At 38.5% G+C, this 24,957-nt stretch overlaps 2 protein-coding genes and 1 pseudogene across 2 annotated transcripts; 2 read left to right on the top strand and 1 right to left on the bottom strand.

Moving 5' to 3' along the window:
* The first annotated feature begins 1,725 nt into the window (after positions 1-1,725).
* LOC133722983 (elongator complex protein 4-like) lies at positions 1,726-10,656 on the top strand (annotated as a pseudogene).
* A 75-nt stretch (positions 10,657-10,731) lies between these two features.
* LOC133722975 (probable mannitol dehydrogenase) lies at positions 10,732-12,521 on the bottom strand. Its single transcript, XM_062149817.1, has 5 exons — positions 12,340-12,521; positions 12,116-12,229; positions 11,484-11,997; positions 11,236-11,389; positions 10,732-11,148 (listed from the first exon to the last, which is right to left on the bottom strand). Exons 1-5 carry the CDS (start codon positions 12,429-12,431, stop codon positions 10,943-10,945), a joined length of 1,080 nt encoding a protein of 359 aa, XP_062005801.1. The 5' UTR covers positions 12,432-12,521; the 3' UTR covers positions 10,732-10,942.
* Positions 12,522-14,301: 1,780 nt separating this feature from the next.
* On the top strand, positions 14,302-24,901 carry LOC133722214 (uncharacterized). The gene is made up of 12 exons (XM_062149065.1): positions 14,302-14,349; positions 15,880-15,974; positions 16,615-16,717; positions 17,950-17,990; positions 18,704-18,804; positions 19,545-19,592; positions 19,812-20,024; positions 20,113-20,262; positions 20,356-20,418; positions 20,514-20,564; positions 20,649-21,842; positions 24,324-24,901. The coding sequence occupies exons 5-12, from the start codon at positions 18,708-18,710 to the stop codon at positions 24,899-24,901; spliced, it is 2,394 nt and encodes a 797-aa protein (XP_062005049.1). The 5' UTR covers positions 14,302-14,349; positions 15,880-15,974; positions 16,615-16,717; positions 17,950-17,990; positions 18,704-18,707.
* Positions 24,902-24,957: the final 56 nt, after the last annotated feature.

Genomic DNA, 24,957 nt, shown 5'->3' with positions numbered 1-24,957 from the left:
AGGTCACTCTTCCAACCCAAGGAAGCAAGCAAACCACGCAAGCCTATTATACTGCGTGAAAGAGACCTCACTCCCTCTGAGACTGACGAGGAAGTCCACCAACCTTTGGCATTGGCAGTGATTGCAGCCCCGACTAATCATGTACCAAACCCTGAGTCGACAACTCTGGATGAGTGCTTGGAGCTTGAGAAGGTGACACTATCTGAATAGGCAGAGAGCACTCAAAGCCTGCAAACTTCTGAAGACACAGGTATACCTGCAGGGGTGGAGGCAGTGGCCAAGGAGAATAAGGGTGACAAGCGTCAACTACCTCCCTCTCCTACAAAATCTCCCCAAAAGCTCAAGTTCCTGCTACTGGAGCTGTTCAAACCTCTCCTCCCCGAGGTTCAAGCCAAGAAACAAAAGATGCCAATGTTGACTAGCAGGTTCTCTGCTAGGTCCATAAGGATGGTTAAAGCGCCTGGCAATATTCTTGTACCCAAGGAGATGGTCTCTGCACACTCTAAAGCAAAAAAGAAAAGAGGAAGGCCATTAGGGGCAAAGAATAAGAACCCTCCAAAGTCGAAGAAGGTGACTGCTGCACAAGAGACTTGCTTTGCTTATCTTTCTACACCTCCTAGCCCAACTGTTAAGGGCAAGGAGCAAATTTAATTTTGTTATTTTCTTCTAAACTTTGCCTAATTACTATGCGCTAGTTTTCTTAGTTCTTAGGCTCGCTTTTGAATAAATGAGCACTGGTTGTCTAATGGGTGGTGCTAGCATACCACGTCCTAAACTTGTCCTTAGTATGGCAATGAAAGGTATGTATCCGTGCCATTCTGGCTTGAGCATGAATGAAATTGATGTTTGGTTCAAAAAAATAAATAAATAGAATATTAAAAAAAAAACATAGAGAGAGAATTTATATAATCATCTGATCGCATATGTTCTAACGAGAAGAAAATAAAAAGGCATGTAGCTGCCATGTCAATGAGCCATACCGATTTTATTATTATTATTATTATTATTATTATTATTATTATTATTTATCAAAAGACTCAAAATTTTGGAACATAACCAAACAAATGAAAGAAAAATCTTCGCCGAAAACTTAGGAAATATAAGAATGAAAAAAAATTAAGGAAAACAAAAGAGTCAAAACATATAAGAACCAAGAGTTTTTATTTTTTCATATTAATAGAGATCATTTAATAAGGTCATACATAAATAAGGGTAAAACATCGAATGAAATTAGCTGTTATTTCAAGGCAGGAAATATGTAGATCGTTATCATACATGAATCCATTGGCAAAAGATAAGTGGGGAAGGTAGAAAGGGAAAGGTTGCAGGGGAAGGTTGCTAGCATTTTTCTAATTTAAATAACTCTGATCTTTCATTTATTTTTAGAAATCCTAATAGAATACTCTAAGACTTTCATGGACTGTTAAAAGTCTATATTGAATCCACCCAGATTTTTAAATTCTATAGATTTCTTTAAAAGTTCCACTAATTCCATATACAATACACTCCCCTCAATTGATTGACAATCTCACAAAATATCATGTGCTATGTCCAATCTACAGTCTCACAAAATAATTAGGATCCAAATAATTAACAGGCTAAAGATTTTGGCAAAAAAACATAAAAGAAAATGGATGCTAGTTTGTCACAAAAACGTCAAAGGGACTTGGGCCTGAATGACATGGGCTCGGTTGCAAAATCTCAACAATAGTCCGCTGTGTGCGTGTTTCACTGTTTCTGGCTGCTTTATATTGGGAAACGATCGGAGCTGACCGAACGGCGCAGTAAACCCCAAAGTAGCACTGAACCCATAGAGCGACACAGACTCTGGGTTACACTCCTTTAACCAATTCAGGTTTGTGGGTTTATGTACATACCTCCAACAATATGGAGTATTTGCTATCTCACCAAGCATAAATAACACCCTCTTTGGGACATCCACAAGCCATGGTGAGGCCCAACCGCTACTTGCATCTTGTAGCCCTATGTTCAAGCTACGCTACGGTATCCGGAAGTCGCAAATCCGTCGCCGGGAAGCCACCTTTCCGGCCTTGCCAACATGCCCTCACAACTAGGCATTTCTATACTAGAATAGTTGTTACTTGTCCCACATCGAAAACAATGTAAAGGAGAAGCATTCCTTCACCTATAAAAGGAATGCCTCCTCCCACTTAAACACCATTCCATATCCAACATCCCATTACATCTCATGTAATCCCTTTGGGCCGCAAGGCCCGAACACACTAGTTAAACATTCAAGTGGACGTAGTTTCCCGCCAAGGCGGGAAATGAACCACTATACTTCTTGTGTCGTTCTCTCTCTCTCTCTCTTTACTTATCGTTAATTAGATCCCCGCGGATCCAAACATTAACATTGGCGCCGTCTGTGGGAAGCCAACACAAAGGCTTCGTCACCTACCATGAACTTTGACCCGAAAGTGTCGAGTCAACGCTCATTCAACATCAAATTGGGGTCGGTCAACGCCCGGCGGCAAAGTCAACGCCCATCAAGGCTTGATCAACTTTTGGTCAACGCTGACCATGGCTGGTCAACGCCCAACTCAAAAAAGGTCAACGCTGGCAAACAAAAAAAAAAAAAATTTGGTGCCAATTCTCTCTGGACACCCAGAGATCTTCTCTGGACACCCATTCTCTTTAACAAAGCCTCGTCTTCCTTGTTGCATCGCTCAGCGGCATGACCAAGCCATTTTTGCCGACCCTCTGGCCATAACACAGCCTCCGCTACCCTTGCAATCTTCTTCCGACGAGTCTTCCGCCAGACGGGTCTCCAGCCAGCAAGCTCCGCCGGCCAGCCTTCCGCCGAGACTTGCTGCAAGCTCCGCTCCGCTGGCAACCAGCCACCGCTAGCCTGCATCAGCCGGACAACCACCGCCGCCCAAAATAGCGTCTTCTTCCGCTGACCAAAACCTCCACCACTATCTGGACAACCTCCGCTCCGCCGAACTGGATCACCACCGAACTCTTCCTCCGCCAAGATCCTCCGCCGAGCTCCAGGCCACCAACCATCACCTCTCGCACAGCTCCGCTCCGCCGAGTTTCCTCCGCTAGCCAGCTCGGCCGGCAAAGCTCCGCTGCACTCCAGCTCCATTGCACGCCAGCTCCGTTGAGCTCCAAGAACCGCCGAGCTCGGAGCCTCCGCTGGGCATGGCTCCGCTGAGTTCCGAGTCCACCAAACTCCCGAGTCTCCACCACCGCTGACCATCATCATCGCTAGCATAGCCCAGCTTCACCTACTCACCTACTCTCAGTCGGCGGCAACGGCGGAAAGCCAGTCAGCGACACTTTCTTCCGCTGAGCTCCATCAGTTGCAACCTTCCTCCGCTAACTAAGCTTTGCCGGAGAAAAATCTCCGCTGGGCAACCTCGTCCGAGCTCCTCCGCTGAGATTTACCGCTTGGGGTGGACACCGCTGAGCTTCAACTCCGGACAACCTCCGCTGAGATTCTTCTCCGGGCAACCCCCGCCAAGCCTCACCACTGAGCTTTCCCGCTGTGCTCTGTTCACTGCACTGAGTTCATCTGCACTTTTGCAGCAGACCCAACTCTCATAAGTCTTTCTTATCCCTTTATTTGACTATTCACGTGCCTATGCCTTCACACAATTCGCAGAAGCATGATTAAGCGATTCAAGGCCACACATTATTCTTGCTTCTTTACACGTGCTACCGAGCTACTTTAAACATATTCTTCACATATGACCCACTACCCAACCAAAGCATATGGCCAATATTCATTATCATGCATCAAAAGTACTATATGGCAGTACACTATAGCAAGTCAAGACGTCATTGTCAATTCAAGATAGACACATGCATGAGTATTTAATAGATTACTTGTTGCCATGCAATGTTTGTAATCATTTTTTATCTCATGCATCTATGCCATGACAAATTTAATTCATACCATACTTTAATGCTTTGTATGTGCACATGCTATACATATGTCGATACCGTGTCCATGCGCATTCATGGTAACTTCTATTGGCTGCTTGCATATATAATCACAAGTATAGCACAAGCCTATCACTTGTCAAAGCACGTTAGTTCCATGAAACCATGACAAATGCATATCCAATTGTGAATGGGTATATGCCTACATGCTCATAGTAATCAAAAGTCTGCAAGATCACATGCTACACCAAGTTTCTTGTCTCAAATATGCTTCTGTCATCCATTAATATATACTAGGCATTAGCACAGTTTTTGACTAATACTTGGTCATGCGGCAGTACCTTTGGAATTCTAGCATTCTAGAAATATGCATACCTCAATTGGACCACCTAGCTACGTTAGCTAATCACATGTCCATATATTGCTCACTGCACATTTCCATGTACATATTTGGTAAGGCATTAGCTCTATTGGCCTTTGACATTTAGTATTGCCATGCCTTTACTTTTCGGCAAACTAAAGTCTGTTTCACAAACAAATTAGACCAATCAATATCGGCTACTATGCCAATCAAAGTATATTAATTTACCATTACTGTAAATTACATTGCACCATTAGCGTCTAGATGACATTGGTATCCGGTAAATACATTTTACAAGAACTTAACATTATTACAAAATTATCTTGTTAAGTAGGCAATCAAACATGATGCAAATTATGGATATTGATTTTACAAATCCGCATACTAATCATCCATTTTTGCAAGGAAATTAAATTATTTCTATCGAGCATTCAACCTCAACTACGAGTTGACGGACATTATCGGAGTACTTTATCCGCCACAAGCAATGGACCGTCACGCTCGGCCAACTCCGCTAGCCTCCAAATCGGCATAAGATAAGTAACTATATCTTATTTTTTACGCTCTTTCAAATTGAGCTAATGCCATGCCAATCACATGCTTTTACTACTTCTAAGCATGACTACAATATATCACACTTGATATGCTTTTACATGCTTCCATAAACTTTTGAGCATGCCTAAAACATTTCGTAGATTTGGCAACACTTTCTAGGTCTCACATACTAGATATGCCATGCTTCACATACCGATCTCAAACAATCTCTAGGCATGTTTACAATAATGCAAAAATGATATTAGCATCCCCATTACAAGTACATGCTATACACATATGCCATGTTTCTATTTAATTGCAACCAAATTAAATAAACATGGGACGCTCATACAAAATATTATTACTTGCTCCATGTGTTCATCATTTTTCATTCAACCGTAAGGCAACGCCTCATAATGACAATGACCGCTACGCGGCATTGCAGTCAAGTTTCTCCTCTGAGAAATAGCAAAGGGACTAGTTAACACAGCCCACGGCAGCCATTGATCCGGTAGTTAACCCCGACGCTTGGGTACCAAAGATTGGGCTCGCTACCCAACACCCTCTGCTCCGTGCAGCTCCCCTCATCAAACAATTTTCTGACCATCCGGAGGTCTATAGCCAGGAGTGGGGGACTCCTCGCAGGGCCTAGCAGGGGCCCACCCGAAAGGGCAAAAGCGTTCGCTCCAACCAATTCTAGATGGACGACGCACTCACACTAATTATGCTTGATATACGGCACAAAGCTACGCTTTGGTATCAACCCGCCAGAACACCCTCCTTGACTGGGGACTTCGGGGACTTGTACATACAGCCCGACATAATTAGCAATGGTCACGCTCATGCCTCACGGCATCACCTCGAGCTACCCGTTAATGCCTCATGGCAACACCGAGCTCCGCGCTCATACCTCAGCGGCAACCGCCGAGCTTTCGCGCTCTGGCCTCAGCGGCACCGCCGAGCTCTTCGCGCTCGTGCCTCAGCGGCACCCCCGAGCTTCCCGCTCACGAGCTTACCGCTCATGCCTCAGCGGCACCCCCGAGCTTCCCGCTCACGAGCTTACCGCTCATGCCTTCGCGGCAACCGCCGATCTTTTCGCGCTTGTGCCTCAGCGGCACCGCCGAGCTTTCACGCTCTCGCCTCAGCGGCAACCGCCGGGCTTTCGCGTTCGTGCCTCAGCGGCACCGCCGAACTTTTCGCTCTCGCCTCAGCGGCAACCGCCGAGCTTTCGGCACCGCCGAACTTTTCGCGCTCGTGCCTCAGCGGCACCGCCGATCTTTTCGCGCTCCGCCGAGCTTTCGGGCTCGTACCTCAGCGGCACCCCGAGCTTCCGCTCATGCCTTCGCGACACCCCGAGCTTCCTCTCATGCCTTCCCGGCACCACGAGCTTCCGCTCATGCCTCCCCGGCAACCCACGAGCTCCCCGCTCATGCCTCCCCGGCACCCCGAGCTTCCGCTCATGCCTCCCCGACAACCCACGAGCTCCCCGCTCATGCCTCCCCGGCACCCCGAGCTTCCGCTCATGCCTTCCCGGCAACCCTTGAGCTTCCCGCTCATGCCTTCCAGGCAACCCTTGAGCTCCCCGCTCATGCCTTCCCGGCAACCCACGAGCTTCCCGCTCATGCCTTCCCGGCACCCCGAGCTTCCTCTCATGCCTTCCCGGCAACCCTTGAGCTTCCCGCTCATGCCTTCCCGGCAACCCTTGAGCTCCCCGCTCATGCCTTCCCGGCAACCCACGAGCTTCCCGCTCATGCCTTCCCGGCACCCCGAGCTTCCGCTCATGCCTTCCCGGCAACCCTGGAGCTTCCCGCTCATGCCTTCCCGGCAACCCACGAGCTCCCCGCTCATGCCTTCCCGACAACCCCAAGTTTCCCGATCACGAGCTTTCCGCTCATGCCTTCCCGGCAATCCTCGAGCTTTACGCTCATGTCTACTCGACACACCACACGTTAATGGAACATTGAATTTTTCTACCATTTGTCGTTTACCGACAGCGACAAATCAAATTCTTTTCGCGTTCCATTAATATGAGCGAAAACCAAACAGACACAACCGTACGCGCGGTCATCGTTCATGAGTCACAAGCGCTTACCTTCGCACCGCTCATGCAACTTACATTTATCATATGCAATCCATACGCTCACACGACCATACTCGTTCTCGAGTTTGTACGCCATAATCGATCGTACTCGGCACCATTCGCGTATATGCATCAACATGTATCACGCACCTCATACGTTTATATATGCCAACGCATATCCATACAACTCACATTTGTTGCCCAATGCAACGAGCATTCTACGTATGCCTGTTTTTTGTCTTTGTTGTGCAGGTTAACGAGTCCCTTCTTGCTTACGGAGTTCGGGGACTTGTAGGGGCTCTGTACCGCCCGGTTACTTATGCTTGGTGACATCATGTGTATAACTCCCCAACCAAGAAGCTCCTCTTACTTGGGGACTTCGGGGACTTGTACATACCTCCAACAATATGGAGTATTTGCTATCTCACCAAGCATAAATAACACCCTCTTTGGGACATCCACAAGCCATGGTGAGGCCCAACCGCTACTTGCATCTTGTAGCCCTATGTTCAAGCTACGCTACGGTATCCGGAAGTCGCAAATCCGTCGCCGGGAAGCCACCTTTCCGGCCTTGCCAACATGCCCTCACAACTAGGCATTTCTATACTAGAATAGTTGTTACTTGTCCCACATCGAAAACAATGTAAAGGAGAAGCATTCCTTCACCTATAAAAGGAATGCCTCCTCCCACTTAAACACCATTCCATATCCAACATCCCATTACATCTCATGTAATCCCTTTGGGCCGCAAGGCCCGAACACACTAGTTAAACATTCAAGTGGACGTAGTTTCCCGCCAAGGCGGGAAATGAACCACTATACTTCTTGTGTCGTTCTCTCTCTCTCTCTCTTTACTTATCGTTAATTAGATCCCCGCGGATCCAAACATTAACAGTTTAAGTTCTGAGTTACTAAAGGTTAAAGTATGCGGCTTTTGTATTGGAAAATGGTCTCTCTGTGTCTGGTTTTGAGCTTCAAATTTTTTCTCTTTGGCTATTACTTGTGTTATTGGATGAGTTCAATTGTAAATTTTGTCAACTGCAAAATTGGCTGCAGGGTATCTGTTAATCAGGAAAGAGCTCCAGGCTTTGGTTGGAAGCACTGATTGAGAGTTTGGAGAGTGTTTTGGCAGCCATGGGTGCGACCAAGACTAGGACGAGTAGCTTCTCTCGCAGTGTTTCGGGTGCAAGCTCACCTCAAATCCCAGGACTCAAGCATGGACCCAATGGGACAATGTTTGTGTCATCTGGGATTCCAGACCTTGACAGTAATCTTCTAACTAATAAAGTATTGGAAATATCGTTATTTTATGTGTATTTTTTGTGCAATGTATAGCAGTTTAATTTGATTATGTTTAATCTGCAAAAATATTAGGTGGTGGTTTTGCTCTAGGAAGCCTAGTAATGGTGATGGAAGATGCAGAAGCACCTCATCATATGCTTTTACTTAAGAATTTCATGTCTTAAGGACTCGTTCGCAACCAACCCCTTCTCTATGCAAGCCCAGCCAAGGACCCAAGACAGTTTCTTGGTACTTTGCCTAGTCCAGCCGTACCCAAAGATGAAAAGTCTAGTCATCGAGACCCTGATCGGGTTTTCCTCTTCTTCGAGTTCAGTAAGTGGGTTTATAGGGTCAGCAACTGAACATTAATACATGTGATACTATGTTCTCAAATTTGTTTTTTCAGGAGAAAGGGTTGAGGATAGCTTGGCAATACAAGAAGTATTTTGGTGAAAATCAGCAGGGTTTTGATAGTCAAAGTAAGTATTTAATGGTCTTGATTCTTGTAAAACTAGTCTCATTAAGCACATAGCTGGTTTGGATTTTGAGAGCAATTTTCTATGCTATCATTGTCCTGATGGGAAACATGAGTTCTGCAACAACTTTGACTTGCGAAAGCCCTTGGAGAGGCAGTTTCTTATGGGCAAGCGAATAGATTGTGCTAGCATTCTCGATTCTTCAAATCTTGTCACACTTTATGATGGTTGTGCTACATTTTTATCACAATTTCCAAGGTATAGTATTCTAGTCTTATTTTTTACCTGCCTAAAAGTTTACATTTATCATGTCTGGTTAGTAAAAATATATGCAAATCCGTTGGTTTTTCTGAACGTCAAGCTAGCTCTTTAGTTCATTATGAAGGCTAACATTTGGTGAATTTAAATATTAAATGGTTAATTTGTCTAAAAACTATGCTTATAAGGTTTTGATTTTAACAAATGGGATTGATGCTTATAATGGTTCTTGTCAAATACTTCATATCTCATGTTGAGTTGTTAAGAGTTGTCATAATTCATAAGTCTGTGTAATACTTGGGTAATGAATATTATTAATCCTTGCTTAAGAAGAAATTTAGGTGGCAATGTTCTGATGGTTAGTGTTCTTTTTGTTTATCCTTTAATTTTATTTTTATATATGCTATCATGTTTTTAACATTCTTCTGACTATTCTACAGAAGTGACAGCAACATGTCTTGTGTTGGTCGTATTGTCATTCAATCATTCTGTGCTTCACAGTGTGGATATTCCAGCCTGGTAAGTGGCAATTGTTAGTTGGTCTTCAACTGTTATTCTGAGTCTTTGCTTTGTAGCTGCCTCTTATTTCTTTTCTCTGCTGTTTTGGTGATTCATATGGGTTGTGTATGTCTTTTCCTTACTCAAATCAATATATTGTATTACTGAATCAAGCATAATACATTTAATACTGTTGCATTGCAGGAATGGGGCATACTTCCTTCCGTAGATCTCTAAAAAGCATGCTACGATCTTCAAATGCAGTTGCTGTTGTGACATTTCCGCCTAGTCTTCTTTCATCATCCTCCTCTACAAGATAGCAGCACATGGCAGACACCTTGCTGTCAGTTCAAGCAATTCCAGGTTTATATCAGCTCTCACATTGTTCTTTGCACTCTTACCTTTTTTTTTGTTCTTTTTTCTTTTTATTCTGCCAATACTAACCTATAGCGAATGATTAATTCAGATGAGGACAAGGAATTGGCAACGCTCCTTACTGGTACGAGGACATGGTTGGCCTTCTTAATGTGCAGAAAGTAGCGCAAATTAACACACAGGTAGTGCAAAAGTTTGCTTCACCCAAAACTAACACGGATTGAATCAAGTTTGCTGTCTTTCCTTTTATGTGCATGAAGTTAGTACAAAGGTTATCATTTCTGCTAGGCTACTTGATACGAATTTGCAAATATGCAACTTCATTACCGACCCATTCACTCAGTCATCCTTAGAGGCCCTTTAATACTATTACATTTCTGTCAGTACATTTACCGATATGCCACTAGTTCTACTACCTTTTGAGTAGTTAATGCTGTACACATTTCATTGTATGGTTACCACATGTCTATCGAAGTTGGTCCAGTTGAAAAAAACTTTAAATTGGCACAATGCAAATAATTTTGAGTGTTTACTCTGTTTTGCTTATGTTTTTTTAAATGTTTTTCATAATTTCTCCTGCACAGGTTCCTGTCATTCTTGAGGCAACAACCTTCTCAATAAAGCTGCAAAAGCGGAGGTTTTTGGTTTTAGAATGTCTAAACCAGGCCCCTATCGATGGTTCTAGTGGGAGTTCATATGGCACTTCTGGTAGTTGTTCTGGGTCCTCTAAAACTGGATATCTTGATTTTTAGTTCCTGACACTGTCATAGTGGAGAAATTCAGTCTTTAGAGTTAAATCTAAAAGTCAGCCATCGTTGCAGATAAGTTCATTTCTGTTTGTACCAGATACAAGTTTTCAGTTCTTAATTTTGGTTTTTGATGAATTTGCATTAGCAGTAGGGATTAGAGATATAGCAAAACACTTTGAAGTGATTATATAGCAAAACAACATTACCAAAGAAGGCAGTAACATTATTCAAATATTAATTTATTTCAAATCATTACAGAAGGCAGTAATGTGATGAGGATAAGAGAGTTTAAAAGAAGAAAAAGAATGAATGTTGCGAACAACTAAAAATGCTCTGGAGAAAGAACAACAATGATTATGACACCAGATCAGTCTGGGCTTCTGTTCTTATTTCTTCATTGATACAGTCTGGGTTGGAGAATTTAAGAGCTAGCCTTCAGTGTGTTTCCAATGTCAATGACAAAACGGTATCTGACGTCTGCCTTGGCAAGGCGCTCCATGGCAGTGTTCAAGTAGTCAATTGGGATAACCTCGATGTCTGCTGTTATGTTGTGCTTGGCTGCAAAATCGATCATCTCTTGTGTCTCCTTCATACCTCCAATGCCGCTACCAGCTACCATCTTCCTTCCTGTTAAATCGAACATTAAGCTCCGTTAATAACCCTACAATGCAAAAGATAACAGGTAAAGCCAACTACTCGTAGTTACATGCTTACCCGTGAGTAAAGGCAAAACCGGAAGCTCAAGAGGCTTTTCTGGTGCACCAAGCATAACAAGCTTTCCATGAGACTTCAACAAACCAATCAAAGGCAAGAGAGGATGTTGTGCAGAAACTGTGTCAATGATCCCATCCATGGTACCAATGGCAGCCTACAAATTAATCAATGAAACAAACATTAATTAACTTGTTCATTGAATAATCCACTTAAAAGACGTAAAAGGTGTAACTTGTTCAAATAATTACCTGCATTTGATCTTGGTCACGACTAACCAAAAACGAATCAGCTCCTAGGTGTTTAACTGCTTCCTCCTTCTTATTAGGGGACGTACTGATCACTGTAACCTTCACTCCCATTGCCTTGGCAAACTTCACTGCGACGTGGCCTAAACCACCTAGGCCAACCACGCCCACATGCATGCCGGGCTTGTCAAGTCCAAAATATCTCAACGGGCTGTAGGTTGTGATTCCGGCACATAGGAGAGGAGCAGCACCATCAAGGGGTAGGCTGTCCGGGATACGGACTACGAAGTGTTCATCGGCAACCATAATGTCAGAGTAACCGCCATAGTTGGTGATTCCGTCATAGTACTTGCCACTGATCGTGAGTATTTGTTTGGGGCAGTAGTTCTCAAGATGGTCGGTACAACTATCACAAGATCGGCAAGCTCCCACTATGGATCCAACACCGACTTTGTCTCCAACTTTGAATTTTTGTACATTGCTCCCTACTTCCGTCACTTCACCGACAATCTCATGCCTACATTGCCAAATTGTGTTCATATTAGATTACTGAAGAGGGTTCAAGCATTAATAAAATGGTGAACACCTTTACTAGTTATACTAGTAAAGAGTGTGCAAGAAAAGGTCGAATGTACCCGGGAACTAGAGGATAGGTAGAGAAGCCCCATTCATTCTTGACCATGTGAAGGTCCGAATGGCAAATCCCACAGTACAACACTTTGAATGTCACATCTTTCTCTCCGGATTCCCTGCAATCAAATCGGTTGAACTTTAGAACTAACTATAAAACAATGTGTACTATGGTTTAATCTGAAGAGGATGAACAGAGAAGTGTTGCATGTACTAGTTGACAATCTACCTTCTGGAGAAACTGAAGGGAGAGAGAACACCAGATGAATCTCTTGCAGCCCATCCAAATGCCTTCCTGGGGTGTTCTTGCTCGTTAGACATCACTATTTTCTTTGTTGCAGATTATCAGTTGATGGTTTTGGTGTTGAAGCTTAATGCAGTTCGAGTAGTAAAAGGTGACAGACAGACAGACAGATATGGAAGTACGAGCTACCTCCAATGGAGTTAAATGCTATATATAGAGGGAGGAGATTTTTGGTCTGGGCCGGGGTGACGTACTGGGTGACGAAAATAGAATGTCGAAGAGATGATGACGTATTGGGTGAGCAAATAAAAAATTCAAGAGATTCAACCGACATCGGCGGTCAACAGAATGGTAGGAATGATGACTTGGTGGTCAGACTTTACTGCATGCGATTGAGAAGAAAAGTGATGAAACTTCTTTCGTACGTACACAGTACTTACTGATCTAGCATCACTAGCATCACTAGTTAGACCATCTCCAACAGATTGGTCTTTTGCCACCTGACCTTGCAACGATTACTTTTCTTTTGACTGTCCAAGGAGTTCTCCAACTGATGTGCCATTTCGACGTGGATTAGACATAGGCCTCTCCTCTGTCAAATTTGACAGCGTCTTCTCTTTCTGTCTTTTTTTTTTTTTATTGTTTCTCAGTGCGTCTCTCTCGCATCTTTCTTCCTTCATCTCACCCAGGACTTCAAAATTTCAGGGAAACACTTTTTCTCTCTTCAAATTTCTTCTCTCTTCTTGAGTATCAGGAACATGGATCAAAATTTTTGGACTTTGGACAGAGAATCAATGCCGAGAAGACTCGACTGCTCCGGTGACTTCGTGGCGGTTTCCGGCCACCGATTGACTTGCATGAGGTAGGAAAATTAATCCTCTTGTCGTGCTCTACCTCGTACTATCATTAGTTTTTTTTTTATTTTGCTGGAGTTTTGAACAATTGATGTTTTGGGTATGACGTCAGTCACCGTGTTCGTGATTTCCGACGGCTTAATACCAAAACAGAATCAGAAACTTTACGAATGGAGAAGAGAAATTGAATAATGGTTTGTCAAACAACCCAAGGCCACCAAGCATGAATATATTGATCGAAAGCATTTACAAGTGCATAGGTTGGTATAAATTGAATGGGTTGTGAAGTTTGGAGGTGGGTCAAATAGTGATTGGGTGCCCTTAGTGTTTGCAGGTATTTGATCAAATGCCTCACTCAGCTCTTTTGATTTTTCAGATTTTGTTTTGTGGTTCTGTTGTGCAGACTGTGATTGATAGAATGTAAACAACATGAGTGTATTGGCAATAATAGATAACTATAAGGTGGACTCATTCATCACTAGTGGAACATTCGAACTATTTTCATATACTTTAATGTGGGGAAATTAAGATTTTAAATTGATGTATTGGCAATTCCTAATATACGAAAGCTAAACTACACTGTTGCTGTTCATTTCAGAAAAGACAAAATGAATGAATAGTGGATTGTCGATTTTGCCCTTCATCCTATAGCCTAAACCGTCCTTGCCTCTGCATACTTATCCCCTTTCTTCTACAGTCCAGTCCTGTAGTCATTCCTATCAATTATCAAGAACGATCGTGAGATAGAGAGAGAGACAAAGAAACCGGGTGTTTTTTTTGTTCTTCTGTGTATCGATCGATCATTAGGGTTTGGGAAGAGGTCCGTGCGAAACCTAAGCTACACTGTTGCGAATAGAGAGTCGTCGAACGCATGTATCGATCTTGATTGTGTGACTATTTCAACTGCATCCGTGAAGCTGCCAGATACTAACGTTGGGCTGATAACAAGTACAGAAGGTTTGGTTTACAGAGTTTCTGTGCTAGATTTGATTTAAAATTTGGGGTTTTGAATTATGGATTTGATGTGGGATTTCCGATTTTGATCGTAGACCGCTGGGGTAGGAGAAAGAAGAGGAAAGATTGAAGATTTTGGTCGACTGTCAGACGGTTTGGGTTGAGGAAGGTTTTAATAGAAGAAGAGGTATGTGTTTGATTTGGGTTTTTTTCAGTTGTCTCGGATTGTGGTTTTGAGTGAGTTTTTTGTGTTTGAATTTGTATATTAACATGTAAATGATGGTGATTTGGGTTCAAGTTTTGGTTTGGATGGAGATGGGATCAGTTTTAGCCTTTGATAAAGCTGGATAGAGATTGGGCTTTTGTTTCATTTGAGCTAATGAAACCTTTTTTCCTTTTGGGATTTCGTTGTTTTCACAATACAGAGGAAGACAGAAGGCGAAACAAAGAAGAGAGAGAGAGAGAGGAGAACGGGAAAGAAGGAAAGGACAAATCAATTTACGTTTGTTTTGGAGAAGGTACACACTGATATTTTGATTTAGGGTTATTATCACAAATGGTACCTGAACTATACCTCAATCTTATCGATGGTACCTGAACTTCAATTTTGATCACAACCAGTACCCGAACTTTTCGATTTTACTTTAAATGGTACCTAGAGCCACCTGCGGTCACTATTCCGACTAAAAGCTGCATGGGAGGCCATCATAGTGATGATTTTTGATGATTTCGAGGGTTGCGATCATATATAGTGATGATTTTTTGGTAATAGACTTGCCTTGAACTTGTTTTTTTGTTTTTTGTTTTCTTAGATTTGGATTTTTTGGCCGAAATAGTGACCGAAGGTGGCCTTAGGTACCATTTAAAATGAAATCGAAAAGTTCAGGTACTGGTTGTGATCAAAATTGAAATTCAGGTACCATCGATAAAATAGAGGTGAAAAGCTTTGTTATTGGGTGAAGTTTTTCAATTTCTGCTGCAAAGCGAATAACTTATATATTGGATTTTTAAACTGTTGTTAGTCATTTCATGATATTAATATCTATTTTGCTTTCCAAGCTTAATAATGCCCTTTTTAAATGGTTTTGTTAGGTATTTTTCTCCGTTTGATTTTGATTAGGTTTGTCTACCTATATATAAAGTTTTAAATTTACTGCTGTTATAGGTGTGGACTGTGTTGTTTTTCTAATCAAGTTTATGGCATCTGCAACTATGGTAACTGCTGTTGTAAAGTTTTAATTGTTCCGATTTTATTTTACAGATTTTGGGAACAGTGTGCTGTCGGACAGATCGTGAAAGGTTGGTGGGATTTCGGTTTGGTACCAACACGCTCTAAACTGATTTTCTTGAATTGGTATTTTTTTTTTTCCCAGTTTTCTAGCTATTATAATCGGTGTTGTTTCTTTTTGTTTTGTATCCAGTGCTTTGCATTTTTAGTGGTTCGAGTTTATGACGGCAAGATTGGGTTGACAACAAATAGAATAGGTGTGGTATTTGATTGTATTTATTTTTGTTTAATTGATTAGCTGAAAATTGTGTTTGTTGTGATTGGGCTCTAGCGTCAGACTTCAAATAGAACAGCTCCAGTTGGTGAATTGGTTGTGTATCGGCATTTTTACTTTCTTCCTTTTGAAAAGGAAGCAGAAATATGAACTATCACAGAAAGATTTTTGTATGAATTGTTCATTTAATTAATACTTTTTAATTCAATTTTCAGACTATCAACTCAACCACGATCGAGAAACAAAGAGATTGGGTGTGTTTCTCGCGGTTCTGGAAAAGAAAAGATAACAGGAGAAATTTAATCCCAAGGTTTGAGAGCTTTTGTTATCTGGGTTTTGTTCTTCTTTTGTTAAAGTTTAATTTTTTCTCTGTTTTTTTTTGGTGAGAAGTTTGTTGGATACTTGAATCACTGTGGTTGATGATTTATGTTCATTTGAGTCATTATGTTTGATTGTTTGATATCCGAGTTCTCAAAGTTTATGCATTTGATTGATCATGGGTAGTTTGGCAAACTTCTTCTCTGTACCATTTGGTTCACACAGCAGCTCTCTCTCTGTCTCTCTCTCTCTCTAGCTTCTGGTCTACTGTACCTGTGATTATAAATCCAATTTCGGTCAAGTTAGTGTTTAAAGATTTTCATCGAGTGTTAGAGCTTGGGACAATTTGGTTCAGTTCTCGATTCCTCTCTGTTTTGATAGTCAGTCAAGTAGATAAATCACTCTTTTTCAGGGGTCAAGACTGCATTATACTTGGACATGGTCTATGTAGTAAATATTTCCAGTTTATGATTACCCAAATTGGATCCTTATTTTCCATGAAAGATCCAAATGATCTTCATTGTTTATAGGCTTGGGAAGCTGTAGACACTCTGTTGGTCACTATTTGTCCTAAACCAATTACATTTCTGATTTAATAAATGAACTTAATGTGCTTTTACTGGTGGATATAGGGCTGTTTGGATATCTCTGGGAGGTAGGCTTGGGTTCGCTTTGGAAGAGGTGTGTGCCGAGATTGTGATCAAGTTTAGGAGACGGGCTTTGGGAGCAAAAGAGGTATGTGTTTTGTTGCTTTTTCCAGTTCTGTTCAAGTCAAGATTGGTTTTTTTTTCTTTTGTATTTGTAGATTTATTAGAAGAAAAAGGAAGAATTATGAATAAGAGTAAAATTTATAATGAGCTTTATTGTTTAGAACTGGTGTGTCAATAGTGAAAAGAAGTGTTACTGTTTTTGGGTAATCAGGTTTTACTTGAAATAGAAAAATATTATTCTGTTTTACTAATGTTTAGTATTGTTTGGTTACTTTCATTAGTTTCTTGCCCTTATGGCCTTAATTAAGATTAATCATCTTGAATTTCAATTTCAATGACATATTAATTTTTCCACTCCATTTTCTCTTCAATTTTGTGGTTGCTAGAAGTCATCTCTCATTTATGTACTTTCTGTTCTCTTGGAAGACCGAAATAGCCATCCATGACCTTCATTCGTTCTCAGTCTTCACCCTTTATTTCCAGCCAACTTTATTTTGTTTCATCACCACATAAGGTCGTGCTGAGAGTTTTGGTTACCGTAAGAATCACTCATAAATATCCAAACTTATTCCTTCATTACTGCTTTCACTGAAAGTCGTTTGGTTTTCAGAAGTCAGAACAGTTTTTGAGCTATTATTTTTGCTCTTTTCAGAGAATTAATGGTATGAGATTTTCATGATATGGTGTCTGGTAATACTCAATAAAGACAAAGTTTGTTTTACGGATTAGAAGTTTGGTCATATATCCCAAAACTCCCTAGACACATTATCATTGTCATGTCTTCAGTTTTTTGTTATCAATGGTTTGTATTCTTTATGTCCTAATATGCCTTTTTACTCATGGTTTCAAGATAACTTATGCTTTCCTTATCAATTGCAATTTAATGGAATATAAAAAGAGGCCACTTTTAGTTCTTCGAATTGATATCTACCTCATGTAGCTTTTAGGAGCACCAGACTTTCTCAGCAAGTACCAAATCATGTGTCCAGAAATCCCAAACTAAAGTTGTGGATCTTTGTTGTTTGGATTGTCAATTTCACAGATACATATGAATTCTTTAATTTAATTAATTTATTATTATTATTTTTTTAAATTATATTATTCAGACAAGGAATAGAATGAATTTTGAATGGACTAATTTGAGACCAACCTAGGATCTAACAAACAGATGTAATACATGAGTGATCCCTGTTTCAAATTATCAGTGGTCTTTATATTGCCTGTGGAATTAATTGAGGCTTTGGTTTGAATATAAAGGACTTATTCTCACATGTGGTCTGGGAATCAAGTCCCCTCTGGTACGTATTTAGCTATTTTCTAGAGAATCCCGTCGTAAATTGTGCTCTTTTTGTATATCAATCCTCTGTTAACTACTAATACTTTGATTTCCCTTAATTGTAACAACTCATGAGTTACTCAAGTCATGGAAGAATTTTAGATGATGGAAGGGTAGGGAGTTTTCCTCTTTGTTGGTTCCGTTTTAATTTTGAGGTTTATGATCATTTTGTGGACTTTGCCTTTTTAATGATACAGATTTTGATCTTTTCAGTATTTTGTTTGTCGTGGACTTTGCAATTTTGATGACTGATTGAAAAAATTAGAAAATAAGAGCTTTCAATGTTTGGTATTTATTTATGTGCTGATAGTATGGTCAGTTTCGATATGTAGTGTGCATAGGTCAGTGCTAGAAACAGAAGATTGGAAATTTCAAACAATCTTATGGATTTGGAGAGAAACATGTCATTAACTTCCATTAAACAAAATAATCCGATACGATTGTTTGTCAATGTATAGAGATATTGCGCACTTTTGTTGAGAGTCTGCAAATGGTTGCCTAATAATTATATTGAAATATAATTATTTTTTGGCAGCTTAATTATTAATTTTCAAATATAATTGTTCTTTTGTTTGTGCTTTCCAGACTGTATGCAAAGAAGTGCGTGTATTATTCTTCTGCTGCTGTTCCTGTGTACATTATTTGGGATTATCTCACTGTGTCATTGCTATTCAGGTATATGCTTCGCATAGAATCAATATGTTCATATTGGTGTGTATTGCTGATGTGTTTGCAGATGCTCTTTGCTTCAGTTTTTCACATTCTGATTCAAAATGGTATAAAGTTTGTACTTAGATTCATACTGTGTTTATATAATGTATTGTTTTCAGTTTGAATTTGATAATTTTGTGGATCATCTCATGATTGATTCTAAAGTTGTTGAGACTGATTTAAATTGGATATAAACTTCTATTATATTTCATTTTTTCAGTTTGAACTTGATGATTCTTTGGATCATCTCATGATTAGTGTTACTGACGTTAACAATGATTTTTTTCAATCTGTAATTTTACAGAACAATGTGCTGTCAGTTTCTTCAGCTGTTCCAACTTCAGATAGAAATTTTTCAGGAATATATGTCTTCTGTTGCCCTGATTGTTTCAAAAGAAAGCAAAGTCGAAACAGAGAGAGAGAGAGAGAGAGATGATTTCAAAGCAACTGTTCTCATTTTCTGTTTTGATAGAGGTCAGGTGAAATCATAGTGTTGAGTAGTGATAGGATATTATCCTTGCTAATAAAAAATTGATTATAGAGAAAATAATGCCGCAAGATCATTGCATTCTTAAGATCGTTGTCATGATTCGACAAGTGCAAATAAGAGTTTTCATCCAAATAAATCTGGATTTTTTTTGCTTTTTTTCTATGTTCGTGCACTTTTATCTGGTTGTTTGCATTGTGTTTGTTATCAGATTGACATTTTGATTCCAATTCTTTTGGCTGTTTACAATTGCATGTCTACGAATGTGATGTATTTAATGACGTCTGACTTTCTAATCATAATTTTTTGGCTCTGTAGATACTTGGAACAGCGTGCTGTTAGGATCTTCAAGTGTTTCAAATCCAGGTATAAATTTTGACATAATGTGGGGTTATGTGTTATTGACCTCTGTAAAACAGACTTCATATCAATTATTTTGTTGACAGAAAGACTTCAAAGAGAATGTGTGTGATTTCAAGTGTTAAATACCGATTGGAAATGTTCATGTCGTTAAGTCATTAGATTTGCAAACTACTAAACAAAAGTATTTCAACTTAAAACTAATGTATAAATTTTTGAATGCAGTTGTGGCTCCAAAGATGAGATCAATAAGAATGAAGAGGTTGTTACAGGATCGTCATGATGAAAATCATAATACTGAGAGAGAAGGACAAGAAATATGTAATAACCAGAATTTAGCTGGTAGTATATCTGAAACTGGAACTGCAATATCTGAAGCTAGAACTACAAATTCTGCTGGGAATGAACAGCATCAAATTCATCCAACACCAAGGGGTCGTAGGCATCTATTATCCAGTTTCAACTGTTTATCTGTTTTCTGTTTACAAGCTCAACATAACTGACACTGTTTGTATTTTGTTTATAGCATTTGGGTCGAGAATGAGAAAAAAGGACCAACGTTTAGACAATCAGCGCAGTGCTGGGAATGATGATGCCAATCGATTTCAACATTGTCGCAAACGCTTTAGAAGCAGTCAACAAAATCGTGCTCCAACTTCAGATTGGAGTTTTTCTGGTGATACAAATTTAGATATTCATACTACAATTGAAAACAGTAATAATAATATTTGTATATACCTGATTTATTGATTTCGATTTTTGGATGCAGGATCCTTACATGCTTTAGAGAGCGGCAGTTCTTCCCAAGTTGCAGACACTGATGAAATTGAAGGTCTAATTTCTACAATTACTGATTAGTTGAAAGCTTGAAAATGTAGCAATTTTTTATTTGTAGTCCAACTAATTTTTATGAAATTGTATATTTAGGTCAATCTTCGCATCGTTTTGGTCAAGCACTGTATCAAAGAAGTAGACAAGGTTATTCCTATCAAATTTAAGTTATTGTTTGGAGAAGACAATTGTAATATAAATTATTTATGAAAAATGAAATTTTGATCGCAGGATTGATTGTGACGTATCAGGATTCAGGCGATAATATTCATGTATGTGATTACTGTAACGCACGTTTCTGGTTTGGAGAAGCTAATAAACAAACATCTTCAAATGCGCCTCTAATCTATTCAAATTGTTGCAAAAAGGGTGAAATTAAACTTCAACAACTTAAACCAATGCCAAATTTTCTTGAAACATTATTAGATCCAAATAATGGTTCAAAAAGCAGACTTTTTAGAGAAAATATTAGAGTTTATAATTCAATGTTTTCTTTTACATCAATGGGAGCTACAATTGATCGTAAAATCAACACTGGATCAGGTCCTTATGTATTTAAAATTAGTGGTCAGGTACATCATTTAATGGGTTCTATATTACCTTCTGATGGAGAATGTCCTAAATATGCTCAATTATACGTATATGATACAAAAAATGAGGTTTTGAATCGTGTAAATGCAATTGATCCTACTCATGTTAATGTAAATATCAAAGTAGACATTGTTGAAGGACTAATTAAAATGTTTGATGAAACTAATGAATTAGTGAAAGAATTTCGAACAATGAGAGATAAATTTGAAAATCATTCTGTACCTTCATTAAATATGAGTGTACTTAATCGTCAACCTACTGATAGTAAGCAATATGAAGAACCAATGACTGATGAAATTGGTGGTTTAATAGTTGGTGATATTGGAGAGCACAATTCAAATAAAGATATAATTATTGAGTCAAATAACGGATATTTACAACGTATTTCTAAAATTCATCCAAAGTATATGGCGTTGCAATATCCAATACTTTTTCCATATGGCGAAGATGGATATAAAATAGATTTAGTAATGCAACGAATTGCAGGAAATAATACAAAGAAAAGGCAGAAAATATCAATGCGTGCTTATATTACATATCAAATTCAAGATAGAGATAATGAAGTGAATGCTATACTAAAAGGTGGACGATTATTTCAACAATATTTAGTTGATGCTTATGCAACAGTTGAAGAAGATCGTTTAGATTGGATTAGAAGAAATCAAAAGAATTTTCGAACTGAAACTTTTAAAGATCTTTTTGCTGCTGGTTCAACAGGAATTAATAAAGGTCGTGATTTAGGGCAAAAAATCATTTTACCAAGTTCTCATACAGGAAGTCCTAGAGATATGATTAATAATTATCAAGATGCTATGGCAATTTGCAGACAATATGGTAATCCAGATTTATTTATTACTTTTACATGCAATGTTAAATGGCCAGAGATAGAGAGATATTTAAAAACGAAACCTAACTATAGAGTTGAAGACAGACCTGACATCATTTCGAGAATATTTAATATAAAATTACAAGATATGATTAATTATATTAAATCTGGAGAACCTTTTGGAGAAATTGAAGCACATGTGCACACAATAGAATTTCAAAAGAGAGGACTTCCTCATGCTCATATGTTATTTTGGTTAAAAAAATATTACAAATGTTATACAGCAACTGACATAGATTCTATTATATCAGCGGAATTACCAGATAAAAATGTTAATCCAAGACTTTTTGAAATTGTCAGTCAATTTATGATCCATGGACCTTGCGGACAAATAAATTTAAAATGTCCTTGCATGCGAGATGGAAAATGTTCCAAATTTTTTCCAAAACCATATAATATGAATACTAAATTTGAAACAAATTTACCTCCAGTGTATAGACGTCGTGATGATCATACAAAATTTGTAAAAAGAAATAACGTGAATATTGGAAATAATTTTATTGTTCCTTATAATCCAAATTTACTGTTAAGATATAACGCTCATATTAATGTTGAATTGTGTTCTCAATCAATGTTAATTAAATATTTGTTTAAATACATTAATAAAGGTCCAGATCGAGCTCGAGTTTTACTATATGAAAATCTAAATGATGAGATTACAACTTATCTTAATTGTCGATATTTGACTCCTCATGAATCTGTATGGAGATTATTTGAATATTCAATTCATTCTCGATATCCTGCTGTGCAGCATCTGCATATTCATATGCCTTTAGAACAGAATATTGTTTTCAATGAATTTCAATCTCTACAATCAATAATACAACAAAAAAGTACAGAAGATACTACACTTACTGGTTGGTTTAAAGCAAATTCAACTTATCCAGAAGCAACTAGATTAACTTACACAGAATTTCCAACCAAATTTGTTTGGAACAATAAGAATAAATGTTGGACCCCACGAAAACATCATCAAAGTATTGGTCGAATTGCGTCTGTACCACCTACATTAGGTGAATTATATTTTATGAGAATGTTATTAAATATTCAAAAAGGTTGCCGTGATTATGATGCAATAAAAACTATTAATGGCATTACATATACTTCTTATCAAGAAGCCTGTAGAGTTTTGGGTTTATTAGGTGATGACAAAGAATGGACTGAAGCGTTAACAGATTCTTTACATACTGCAACAGCTTCTGAAATTCGACAACTTTTTGTTACAATAATTTTATTTTGTGATGTAGCAAGTCCTCAGACGTTGTTCGATTCCTATTGGCTAAATATGTGTGATGACATTTTATACAAGGCTAGAATTGAAGTTGGGAATCCAAATATGATTTTGCCAGAATCAGAATTGAAAAATAAATTGTTATATGAATTAGAACAAATGCTTAACAAATCATCAAGTTCATTAAAGAATTATCAATTACCAATGCCTAATGTAGATGAAATATTGGATTTAAATAATAGATTATTAAAAGAAGAATTAGATTATGATTGTCTTCAGTTAAAACATGAACACACAAATTTAGTAACTCAATTAAATACATGTCAAAAAATTGTCTATGATGAAGTTATTAAGGCTATTGAAGAGAAAACATGTAATACATTTTTTGTTCATGGACATGGAGGAACCGGCAAAACATTTTTATGGCATACGATAACAAGTAAATTAAGATCTGAAGGAAAAATTGTTTTAACTGTTGCTTCATCTGGAATCGCTTCGTTATTACTTCCAAATGGTAGAACTGCTCATTCCCGATTTAAAATACCTTTGACAGTCAATAATTTATCAATATGTCCAATAAAAAAAGGTACACATCTCGCAAAACTAATTGATAGAACAGAATTAATTATTTGGGATGAAGCTCCAATGTCTAATAAACACTGTTTCGAAGCACTAGATAAATCTTTACGTGATATCATATCTAATCCGAATGATATACAAGTTAACAAACCATTTGGTGGTAAACCTATATTATTAGGTGGAGATTTTAGACAAATATTACCAGTAATTACAGGAGGAACCAAAGAACAAATAATTGAAGCTTCGTTGAATAATTCATATCTTTGGTCAGCATTTAAAACATTTCATCTCACAGAAAATATGAGATTATTAAGACAAAATTTAACAGACGAAGATAAAATAAATATTTCAACTTTTGCAAATTGGTTATTGGAGATTGGAGAAGGTCGTATATGTTCAATTAATGATGAAAACGATATAGATACATCTTGGATTGAAATTCCAAATGATTTGCTTATTAATACTTATACAAATCCAATAGAGGCAATTTTCTTTGCAACTTATTCGAACTTCAACATTAATTATAATAATTTTAATTATCTACGAGAACGTGCAATTGTTACACCGCGAAATGCCACAGTTCGAGACATAAATGATTACGCTATTGATCTATTGCCAGGTGACAAAACAACTTATTTAAGTGCTGATAGTATTCTATTGAATTCTGGAAATAATGAAAATATTAATCTTTTATATCCAATAGAATTTTTGAATAAACTTGAATTTAACGGATTACCGTCACATGAATTAATTTTAAAAATTGGAATGCCTATTATGTTATTGAGAAATCTAAATCAAATGTCTGGCTTATGCAATGGTACAAGATTAATAATAACAAATTTATTTGATCGGCTTATAGAAGCAAAAATATTAACAGGAAACAATGTAGGTCAAAAATTTTTGATACCTAGAATCATTCTTACTGCATCTGAGAATAAATGGCCGTTTATTTTTAAAAGACGACAATTTCCGATTAGACCATGTTATGCTATGACTATCAATAAAAGTCAAGGTCAATCGTTGAATCAAGTTGGCATATATTTACCAGAACCTGTTTTTACACATGGACAATTATATGTAGCACTTTCAAGAGTCACATCAAAAAATGGATTAAAAATTTTAATAAATAATAATAGCGACATGCCAAATAAGTATACTAAAAATATAATTTACAAAGATGTATTCCAAAATTTATAATTTATCATTTACAAGTAGAACCATATATCCCATTATATGTTAGTAGACTTCAATTT

The sequence above is a fragment of the Rosa rugosa genome, chromosome 1 (assembly GCF_958449725.1).
Source record: "Rosa rugosa chromosome 1, drRosRugo1.1, whole genome shotgun sequence".
Classification (NCBI taxonomy): Eukaryota; Viridiplantae; Streptophyta; class Magnoliopsida; order Rosales; family Rosaceae; genus Rosa; species Rosa rugosa.
The sequence above is the reverse complement of the archived record's forward strand: the minus strand, read 5'-3'. Positions and strand labels throughout refer to the sequence as shown.

Coding starts and splice junctions, on each gene's coding strand:
- LOC133722214 (XM_062149065.1), top strand. CDS start 18,708: ATGCTTCGCATAGAATCAATATGTTCATATTGGTGTGTATTGCTGATG. Junction 20,263..20,355: donor TTCAGATTGGAGTTTTTCTG/GTGATACAAATT, acceptor TTTTGGATGCAG/GATCCTTACATGCTTTAGAG. Junction 20,419..20,513: donor AGACACTGATGAAATTGAAG/GTCTAATTTCTA, acceptor TTGTATATTTAG/GTCAATCTTCGCATCGTTTT.
- LOC133722975 (XM_062149817.1), bottom strand. CDS start 12,431: ATGTCTAACGAGCAAGAACACCCCAGGAAGGCATTTGGATGGGCTGCA. Junction 12,230..12,339: donor CCCTTCAGTTTCTCCAGAAG/GTAGATTGTCAA, acceptor ATTTGATTGCAG/GGAATCCGGAGAGAAAGATG. Junction 11,998..12,115: donor ACCTATCCTCTAGTTCCCGG/GTACATTCGACC, acceptor TTGGCAATGTAG/GCATGAGATTGTCGGTGAAG.